General features: G+C 35.5%; 1 protein-coding gene across 1 annotated transcript in view; it reads right to left on the bottom strand.

The window, feature by feature from the left end:
* Window positions 1-8642, bottom strand: part of LOC145683300 (uncharacterized) — a 28504-nt gene extending 19862 nt beyond the window's left edge. The window contains exons 1-2 of the mRNA XM_081754661.1: window positions 8457-8642; window positions 6154-6339 (exon numbers count right to left, since the gene is read on the bottom strand). Of these exons, the coding sequence (XP_081610787.1) occupies window positions 6154-6339; window positions 8457-8642 (372 nt within the window). The remainder of the gene's footprint in view (window positions 1-6153; window positions 6340-8456) is intronic.
* Between the last annotated feature and the right edge of the window lie 3043 nt (window positions 8643-11685).

The raw sequence follows: 11685 nt of genomic DNA on the forward strand, positions 1-11685 counted from the left end.
CTTTAGTAGGATTTATGAAAAAGAATACATTGAAAATGACACTAAGAAATCCCTTTGGGGGAAACTGAACCAGAGCCACGTATCTAAACACATCAAATCTTTAAATATTAATAATGTGTATGGCCTGCTCTGATACACAAAATTATCATGTTAACCAAACACAAGGTCTCTTGATCACTGTCCAATATAATATGCGGCCTCACTTGCACATCTATTTGATACTATCGATAACATAGTGATATCCAGTAGTGTTCGTCATAGTATGGGGGGCCATGGTGGATTTTTGTAGTCGACATCAATTTTGTTAATCACCAAAAGTCCTCCATGTGGCAGGTAAGCAGAGTTATTATTTCGAAAATCCAAAATAAGTAATATTTATCTATTTTCTTTAAAGCGAAATATTATAAGCTTTAAAATTTTGTAAGCTACAATCAACTGCCAAACATTGTACATAGCTAGGAACCTAACCGGTTGTGACCCGGTTCAGTACTATAATTTCTTAAGGAGAAAGGAGTGGTGTCCCAAACAAATTGTATTAAGATATATCTAACCTCTTCCTGGCTTGTAATATAATAATTACTAAACTCAATCGAAATGAAAATCTCAGTAGTGTAACAACAAATGCATATTAACTTTCCAGTATGGACATTATAGGCAAACAAACTGACACTTTTTTTTTTTACTTTGTACTCCTGCTCTCTTACTTCCAGTCCCTGGACTGAATTGTCTTTCCTGCCAGTTCCTTTTGTATTACACCTTGAGAGGAAAATGTCAAGATTTCCCAACACTTATGGGACCGAAAACAATGGTTAAGCCGGACTCTGACTGTATCTTCAGGAGTCGTATATGGGGCGATTTTGGCCATATAAGGTGCTCTAAGCGACTCGCGTCACAGCTAACTTCACACAGACAGAAGCTACCATACATATATATGCTTGAGAGAAAGTTCCTTTTTTGCACGACGCTTGTTCAATAAGTTCGAAGTTCTATCATCCTTCTTTTGACCATCGAGTAGTCGCGCCGCGGTCAAAATCGCCGCAGGGAAATTATTTTTTATCGTATGCCCACTCTGTTTTTCCGACAGACTCTACCGTCTAGCTAATCTTATCTCTCACCTTTCCGAACATTCCTGCTCAATCACTCCTTTATCCGTTGTTTAGTTTAACTACTAGTGATTGTTTAGTGACTCTGCGGTTCTTTCCACCGCGTGCGACTAACCGTGTAAAGTTTTTTCTCAGTGTGTTGTTCAGCACGTGATCTTTGATTTGGAGATGTTTTAAGCTTTATAAACATAAATATTATTTTAAAGGACGAAGGAGAGGTCGACAGAGTTAAAAAAGACTGATACCAAGTGTGAGAAAAGAGGAAATTAGGAATGAATAGCTTAAAAGAACGGAGGAAATGTTAGGAATGGGCTATTCCGATAAACCAGCCGAGATGATCTCGTGGAAGCTTTGTCTGAGGAAGATCATAAAACAAGTAGAAGTGAGTGAACACGAAAGGTGAAGTGAGAAGTCTGCGAGCGACTCTGAAGATCTTAAACCCAGAAATGACCAGCGATTCCCCGAATGTAGTCAGAGCAGGAGAGGATGAAATAAGCGACAACGAAGTGTAGAACAGTGTAAATTTAAAGATAACCTAAAATAATTTAATGTAGTTCTGTAAAGGTGAAGTTCCAAATAACAGAACCGTATAATAATTGAATGTAAATTTGATCTGATTTGTTTTGATTTCCATTTAGCGCCCCTTTCAGCATCAAGACTATGCAAGACGTGGATCTACTACTTAACATGGGAACCGAACCACATGAGCTCCCATCGGGAATCGAACAAGGAAGTCCCACGCCAAAGGCGTGTATGCTAACCGCTTAACTAAGAGTGGGCTATAAATGAATGTAAAATGCGCTATGAACCTTTGTTTTCTTGTTTACATAGTATTTATTTTACTAATTTACTATTGCATTTATAATTTTAGACGAACCAAAGAGTTCACAAGAACAGAAGATCGTCATCTGATTTAGAATTTTCAATAAAACCAGTGCGTAGCCATCTATCTAAAGAAATATGTAACGAAGAAAAATAATTTCAAATATTTTTCCAAATAACAGAACCGTATAATAATTGAATGTAAATTTGATCTGATTTGTTTTGATTTCCATTTAGCGCCCCTTTCAGCATCAAGACTATGCAAGACGTGGATCTACTACTTAACATGGGAACCGAACCACATGAGCTCCCATCGGGAATCGAACAAGGAAGTCCCACGCCAAAGGCGTGTATGCTAACCGCTTAACTAAGAGTGGGCTATAAATGAATGTAAAATGCGCTATGAACCTTTGTTTTCTTGTTTACATAGTATTTATTTTACTAATTTACTATTGCATTTATAATTTTAGACGAACCAAAGAGTTCACAAGAACAGAAGATCGTCATCTGATTTAGAATTTTTGATGAAGTGAGAAGTCTGCGAGCGACTCTGAAGATCTTAAACCCAGAAATGACCAGCGATTCCCCGAATGTAGTCAGAGCAGGAGAGGATGAAATAAGCGACAACGAAGTGTAGAACAGTGTAAATTTAAAGATAACCTAAAATAATTTAATGTAGTTCTGTAAAGGTGAAGTTCCAAATAACAGAACCGTATAATAATTGAATGTAAATTTGATCTGATTTGTTTTGATTTCCATTTAGCGCCCCTTTCAGCATCAAGACTATGCAAGACGTGGATCTACTACTTAACATGGGAACCGAACCACATGAGCTCCCATCGGGAATCGAACAAGGAAGTCCCACGCCAAAGGCGTGTATGCTAACCGCTTAACTAAGAGTGGGCTATAAATGAATGTAAAATGCGCTATGAACCTTTGTTTTCTTGTTTACATAGTATTTATTTTACTAATTTACTATTGCATTTATAATTTTAGACGAACCAAAGAGTTCACAAGAACAGAAGATCGTCATCTGATTTAGAATTTTCAATAAAACCAGTGCGTAGCTATCTATCTAAAGAAATATGTAACGAAGAAAAATAATTTCAAATATTTTTCCAAATAACAGAACCGTATAATAATTGAATGTAAATTTGATCTGATTTGTTTTGATTTCCATTTAGCGCCCCTTTCAGCATCAAGACTATGCAAGACGTGGATCTACTACTTAACATGGGAACCGAACCACATGAGCTCCCATCGGGAATCGAACAAGGAAGTCCCACGCCAAAGGCGTGTATGCTAACCGCTTAACTAAGAGTGGGCTATAAATGAATGTAAAATGCGCTATGAACCTTTGTTTTCTTGTTTACATAGTATTTATTTTACTAATTTACTATTGCATTTATAATTTTAGACGAACCAAAGAGTTCACAAGAACAGAAGATCGTCATCTGATTTAGAATTTTCAATAAAACCAGTGCGTAGCTATCTATCTAAAGAAATATGTAACGAAGAAAAATAATTTCAAATAAGAAATAAAAAAACAGTATATGTCTAATTGTAGGTTCCTCTAATAGTTATTACTGTAAAACGTATCATAATAATAAAAATGTTATTCCCTCTTAATCAGAAAATATACACAATTACGTTTCTAAAACAAAAAGCATTTAAGATGATATTTGTAACACATTATATTCGTGTGATCCTTTTGCCCGTGCGCGATTACTCGCGTTATTTTTTCAGCGAGACTTCTCGAGGGTTTAATGAAAAAAAAAAAATAAATGGGCCTGAAAAATCAGCGATAAGCTGTATTATTGGCAAGTCTCTCTCGTTACTCCTACACTAATAATTACGTAAAGTTATAAGCCAAATATTGCTAAGTTCCGCCCTGATGGCTTGACCGAACCAGTATTCCCGTATGATATTTACAGCAAAATGCATTTCGAAATTAATTTATTCGATGATCTTGAGACAATGTAGTGAACACTAAAAAACTTCCTAACGCACAATGCAAGAAAAGTAAATAATAACGTATTATACAGTAATTTCGTCGTGAAAATTCATAAGTATGCTAAGAAGAAGAAGAAGAAGAAGAAGAAGAAGAAGAAAAAGAAAAGAAGGAGGAAGAAGAAGAAATATTTACTTTACTGTACAGTTAACACTTCAACGAACATGTTGGTTGGCTTGGTGCAGGTAGACGTTAGTTCGAATCTGTTGGGGAATATTTATCAAAGTAGTTCTTAATATAGTTGGTCACAATACTTAGTCCGGTCGTTAGAAGTTCAGCTGTTCGTTTTAGTCTTCCATAGCAATTATTATTGATGTTTAGTAATGGTAATACATTTTGCGTTTGAGAAATGTTTTTATTCCTCTCTTCATTTGAAATGCGAAGAATATTCAAAAAATACCACCATAATTCAACGCATTTTGAATGTAAACACTACTAGCAATTAGTAAAGAACCAAAATTGAACTCATACTCATGGTCGTTAAAAAAGCTAAAATGACACAAGTTAAAATCTTCGTCTACGATTTCTGCGCTAACAAGATACAATTTATTCAATTTCTATAGTGATTCATTGATAGCAAGTTTATACGGTTGCTTTCCTTTTCTTATGACAAAGACGTTGACACAGGTGGAAATAATTTCGATACTAGACAGTTGACAACTGTCCGAGTTAACAGTGTGTGCCTTCTTTATCATAATGTGAATATAGTGGGCATATCTTAATTCGCCTTTTGCTCTTTATGCCTTTCTTGGATTTTTTATCATGTTCTTCTTTCTCTTTCTTCTTTCTCTTTCTATTTTTATCTCTTACTGATTACTTCTCTCTTTTACACACATTCCCTCTTCTCACGCTTGGACTGTGCCGGAACTATACCCGGCCATTTTGAAACACGTATTAACCAGGTCTAACCTAAAGTTAAGCGTGCCTTTCCAGATATTTAACTTCTCAAAATAAGGGAAAAGAATAATATGTCTTAATTTGTCATAATGGAAGCCACATATATATTGAATAATTTATACCATACTGAACATGAAAAACGTAAACTTGAGACGTATAGTTGTAGTATTTCTATTGACTACCAGTATGGGTTACAACCCCATCAATTTCTTTTTTCTTTTTACTTTTTGCAGCTATGTAGGAACGTTCAACGTTTGTTGTTTACTAATTGCAAATAGCGTTTACATTCAAAATAAGGTGAATTACGGTGGAACGTCCCGTCAGGTAGTATAATATTTATATTTTGCACAAAATAATGGCTACAAACAGATATGCACAATAAACGAAATCGAGACTGCGGTTCGGCATACATAAATCGTCGCAGGGGGTCAGAAAATTAAATTATTTGTTTTTCTTGCCCATTTTTTATTAAGAAAGGAATTTCTATATATTTTTATGGCCCTGAGTTTGTTTAGATTACTTTACCACTTGGTGACGTATTGCCTTTTATTTCAAATAAACTTCAAGTTCCAGAAACAATTAATGAATATAAAGAAGACTGTTACATATTGTATGAATAAAACTTGTTGTAGGTAGAAATAATTGAATAGGAATATGTTCGAGTGTATTTATATAGAATAATATTGTGATCTCAAAACGGTTCCTCATTCCAAGACTTGTGATTGCACATGACACTTTTGGGGAGGACGAGAGTTGTGAAAACCACAATGTTTTGGCATTCTTAAGAAAAGTGGTATGTGGTGCTAATCTTGCAACTTTATGTGAAGGAAAAGTTTAAAATAATAGTTGACAAAGCAAAGTACAAATATATAAAAACGGAGAATATGACGTTTCTGGAACATATTGACAGAATGGAAGTGAATAGAATGTCTCAGAGTTACTAGGTGAGAAAATGCATGAAGAGGGAAGAGAAAAATTGCCGGTGGATAAATTTCATAATAACAAATGACAGCAATGAGAGTGAAAGAATGGAGAAAGAAAATTAATTATAAAAACTGGAAGCGTTGTGTTGAAGAGGCATATACCCATCAGCGCTCTTGACCTATTTGGGTAAGAAAATCAACTACATAACTACATCAAATATAACGCTGAAAACTACTTTAATCTACGAGAGACAGGATCTAAATCTACGCTTTACTATTCATTCCCAACTTGGATATCAGATTATTTGACTTACGAATATCTTAGTATAAATCTCTACTTAACATGATTCAATTAACAGAACACCTTCTTAAAATATACTGGTTGGAAGTTTATTACCTTAGGATTAATAGTTTCTTTAGGCTGTGTTTCCTCTGGTAAAGAACTTGGCTCTTTTTCTTTGTTATTACCCTCCATCATCAGCCTCTCCAGTCTAAACATTTCCTCGTTCTCAGCCCTAATCCGAGCCACTTCTTCTCTTTCACGTTGGTCTATTAGACGCTTAGATCTTCGTATAGGAGTAGACTGTAATAAATTTAATACAACAAATAGAATACTAAGTACGACATCGATTTGATAGTTCACGTATATTCCAGCCGATCACTGGATTATGACCATCTGCCTAGTAGCACTTATTATTAGCCCTTATAATTGCCGTTCACAGCAATTATATGTGGCAAGTATGTAATAGTATCCGTAGACATCCAATGCTATAACCCTCCAAAGATACAGGTAAAGTGGCCTTCAGTGGAGGTCTAAGAAAAACTTCCTTGTGTGGCATCCATCCTTCAGATGACCAATGGTGTCAAAATTATTAAGTCGTAAGAGATACTTGAAGTCTACATTATGTTCCTCGAGCTATTCTTGCACAAGGCAAGTGTGGTAGCTAAGTATTAATTTGTCTTGGAAAATATAATCGTCATGGGGTAAACCTTCAATATGGTGGAATGTGATCAGTCTACAGAAAGATTGCAATACCAAACACAACCCATGAATCCATCTATAACCTAACAGAAAGTATCTCTTGCTTCGTACATCTCAGCCAGATCATATATTCTCTGACAGAAGCCTCCTGTCTTCATAAGATGAACGAAGCGCCAGAATCTCATAAGCCAGTATCAGTTGATGCCCATCAACAATAACATTACACAGTTTATCCAGATTTGCCCACTCCTTTGGACTGCTTCTATTGAGAGCAGCCTTCTACACTCCCCTAAAACACGTCACTAGTGCAGCAGTTTGCGGAATCAGGTAACCAGGCTTCTGGAACCCCACTACCTTACCTTTATAAAATACTAATAAGTCTTACGTATCACAAGCAAAATCTCACTATCAACTGACTATTTAAGTCCATGGCTAAGCAGTTCCTCGATACGCACTGCGTCATCGAAGAAACCCACGATCGAATCTATTATTCAGAAGGTTAATCAAATTCAGTGATCGGTTGGTGTAGCGTATTCTTTACATTTTCCTTTCTGTGTAGCAAAACTACATTTAAGTTTGAATGGAAATAGAGAAGTTTAACATTTTTAACACTGAAGGAAAATATTTTATACTCGTAAATTAATAAACTAAAAAATTAACCAGATTTAAAAATCTACAATGCTATATTATTATTAGTAATAGTAGTAGCAATACAAGTATTAGTAGTTGCTTTTACGTGAGTATAAAATAAAAGTGAAGGATTGTTGTGTATCATAGCCAATATAAGAATTGGAAGTTCAGCAAAATAATATAACAATTATATTAGAAATGTGTGCCGAACTTCATCGTTGTACAGATTGTATATGATAATAGCTGATCTTAAATGTATTTATACCGAATGTTACATTTGTATCAACATAATCTCATGAAGAAACGACTAACTGAAAATATAGTCTACTAATTGACTTTTAGTTTTATGGCAAAAATCACAAATTAAATTCAAACTCACACTGTTGCTACTTATCATTCGAGACTCATTCACTTGTCCATTCTTCAGACTTTGTCAGCAAAATAATAATTTTCTTGTATTTTTTGTAAGAAACCAGAGACTGAATCAACGAACATTAACAGATAAGTGCTAAGATACATATTGATATGTCAGTCATGAATTCATCACTGTAGCATAAGGTAGCTGGGATAATATAGAAAGACAGAAAGAGATTTTGGAAAAGACTCATCTTTCTCGAACACGTATGGTAATTATAAAATAAAACTAGTCCCTGAATTGTAGCCATGGTATAACTGAAATTCACCAAGGCACTTGCTTCCCAGATGCGATAATGTGAATTGCAAATAGTCCGATTTTTTTCAGGTTTATTCTCAAAATCCAAAATAGTCTCCATAGTTCGTAGTGAATTTGACCTATTGATCAGATCCTAATAGATACTACGGCAACATAGGATTTTTCAAAGAAAATTTCTCACTGAACTTTTAATTATATGTGAGACCAGAAAATAAACTTTTTCTAAAGAGAAAACCAAATGATATTCCATTTTTTCGTAAAAATATTTACTTCATATATCATTTTAACAATAGAAACTAAAACACTATAAAGAAATATGCCCTGAGCAGAACAACTTGACGGACCTAGAATATGAAGAATATAAACTTTCAATGAAGAAGGCACAATGTCAATTTATACATTTTTTTCCACTTACTCTGACTTTTCTTTGATAATTCTTCCTTGAACATCCATCATTACTTTTCCCACCGTTCACATCACTCCTTTCAGGATTACTGGGAACAGATGGAAGGTCTAAAGGTAAATATCTAGGATCCGCAAAATTATAACAGTGATCCAAAGGAACAGCATCTCCAAGTGTAGCTTCACCCTCAGGAGTCATGATGTCTGCAAAATTTAACATTTCTCACCTTAAATGTTAATGTTCTAATGTAGTGTGATAATCAAACAAAATAAGCAGTAAACCACTAATAAAATATTAAATTATGACGCATATATTCAGTATAAGTTTTTAGTACGAATTGTTCTAGAACACGAGCACACTGTACACATCCATGCTTTTTTCTAAACAAGCAGTATTTTATTTCTTAAGGTATATATGATTCACACATTACCAAATAATGGATGAATCAAGTAAGTTTGTCACTCTTGGTGAAAAGGGACCTAAACTGCTTCAAAGAACATTACCTGTGGTTTTACATAGATTTGTTGATATACAAAAAAGTATAGTATGTCTTCTACATATGTATTTTATACATACATGTATCTATTTTTCTGTATTAACTTGATATATTAACTCCTTATTTTCTATTGTAATATTTCTAAATAGGCGTAGGATACCACCTGTGTAACACGCATACACTACAGGGTGTCCGAGAAGTCCTTCCCTGATTACAGAAAGTGATAACTCAGGCTAGAAATAAGATAGAAATATGAAACTGGTGTTGAATTGTTTACGAACTATAAAAGTTTTGGTCACATCAGTACACTTCCACACGTGCACCCTTGGTAGCACGTAGCACATCTAAGCGATATTCAATTTCCATCCACACATTAGCCAACATCACTGGAGGGATCGATGCAACGACTGTGGTTATTCGTTGCTGCAGGGTTTCAAGATCTGGTACACGTGTTCGGTAGACGTCATCCCTGACATAACTCCATAAAATAAAGTCTAATGGGGTTATGTCAGGAGAGCGTGGAGGCCAAGCTGTTGGTCCATCACGAACAATCCATCGCCCAGGAAATGTCCTATCGAGATAGGCACGGACGTCCAAACCCCAATGAGGTGGTGCACCGTCTTGCTGAAAAACGACATCGGGGCGATACTGAAGCAGCTGAGGAACAGCATACAGCTGCATCATATCCAGGTACACTGCAGATGTGATGGTATCCTCAGCGAAGAAGAATGGCCCGATAATTCGATCGTGCAATAACGCGCACCAAACATTCACCTTTGGACAGCCTCTGGTGAACTCCCTGACCTCCCTGGGGGGTTCTGAACCCCAAGTGCGTACATTATTGCGATTCACTACTCCACTGACAAAGAATGTCGCTTCGTCGGAAAAGGCAATTCGTCTGAGATAACCATTATCGTCCTCAATACGTGATAGCATTTCGACCGCAAAGTCATATCGACGTGTACCGTCGTCGGGCAACAAAGACTGAACGAGTTGCACTTTGTAAGCACGAAACAATAAACGTTTGTGTAAAATGTCATGGATAGAGCTTTTTGGCATCTGTAATTCACGTGAGGCCCTGCGCACCGATTTCTTAGGACTTCTCAGAAAAGACTGCCGCACAGCCTCCATCGTGTCTGCTGAGGTTCTTGGTCGACCAGACCTCGGAAGGTCAGCAACCGACCCTGTGTTCTTGAACTTCTCATACCAGGCTTTAATGCTCTTGACATCAGGTGGAGTCCTCCCAAATGCTGTCTGGAACTGTCTCTGCACCGTGGTTGGTGATCGTGTCACATGGTACCACAGGAGACACTGTGCCTTCTCCTGGTTGGTTGGCATGGCTTCTTGGGCTTCTTACTTATGTACTACAAACCTAAAACAAAAAAATGAAACTTGGTAAAGCAGAACAAACCTAACAAGACAAAAACTTTTATAGTTTGTAAACAATTCAACACCAGTTTCATATTTCTATCTTATTTCTAGCCTGAGTTATTAATTTCTGTAATCAGGGAAGGACTTCTCTTACACCCTGTACTATTTGGAACTTGCCGGAAAAAATACTGGAAAAAATGTGAAGTGCGCAACACTTGAACAATCTATTGTGTTACACGATAAACTAACTAAGTATGAGTTGTAGTTAATCTAATAAAACTATATATTATACGAGGGGGAATTACGGGGAATTTTTAGGGGGGGTTTCATTAGGTTAAATAGAATAATTTACTTTAATGTTGGGAAATAACGGCTATTTTTATGAATCGTAATTTCATTTTTAACTTCATTTTAACGTATTTATGGATCAAAGTATTACGAGAATATAAGTTTCAACAACGATTTCAGAATTTGATACAATTCCCTCAGCTGAGGTTTAGGACCCGATTTAAATAGTCGTTTCTTTCATAATTTCCATATAATTTAAGAACGGGAAGATCAAAACCCATCACGCTGTAAATATTTATAATGAAAGTAATGACTATATATAATGTATATCTCATTACAATGTAATGAAATGAAATTTTGGAAGATTTCAAGTTTTCTTTTTGCAGCGAAATAATACTAAGCTGAACTATTCAGTGATCATGAACATAAGGAAAGATAAATGAGACAATAACAATTACGTACCTGTAGTGTTCACAGTAAACAAAAAAGAAAGTTTAGTTGTAGAAAGTACTGCAGCAAAGTTCAAAAACGTGGTGTTCGCGTATACAAAAATAATACAGATCGATCGATAATTCCATGCACATACACGAAAATAATGGAAAGCAGGTATAATCCTTTTAATAGCATTGCATTTGTATATTATATGGCATTTTGTATATACTACAGTGGTGTGTTTCTAATGTGTGCAAGATAAGCGCTTCTTACGCATGAAATTATAATCTAAAATCTAAAGTAATCATTAATACTTTACTTAAAACAAATTCTCTCATTTTTCGAAGACTTTTTGTTGCATGTGGCCATTTATGAAATGTTAACATTTTCCTGTTCCTCATCGTCCAGCCACGTTGCACAGCCATTTACAGGGTTAGCGAAGATTTTCTGGCACATTTGATACTATCCCTTTACTTCGGTTACTTTCTTGAAGCCTAGCAAACATCATAGCATAAACTGGCTACATATTCAGCTTTTTTAAAAACTGCATTTTGAACGAAAATAGTAGCTTGTGATTATTAACTGTTATAGGTGTATAAGTAACATTAAGTGCGGAACACAAGTGCATCATACATTATTGTATGTAAGTGGTAA

Source organism: Thermobia domestica, chromosome 4 (genome assembly GCF_964235325.1).
Source record: "Thermobia domestica chromosome 4, izTheDome1.hap1.1, whole genome shotgun sequence".
NCBI lineage: Eukaryota > Metazoa > Arthropoda > Insecta > Zygentoma > Lepismatidae > Thermobia > Thermobia domestica.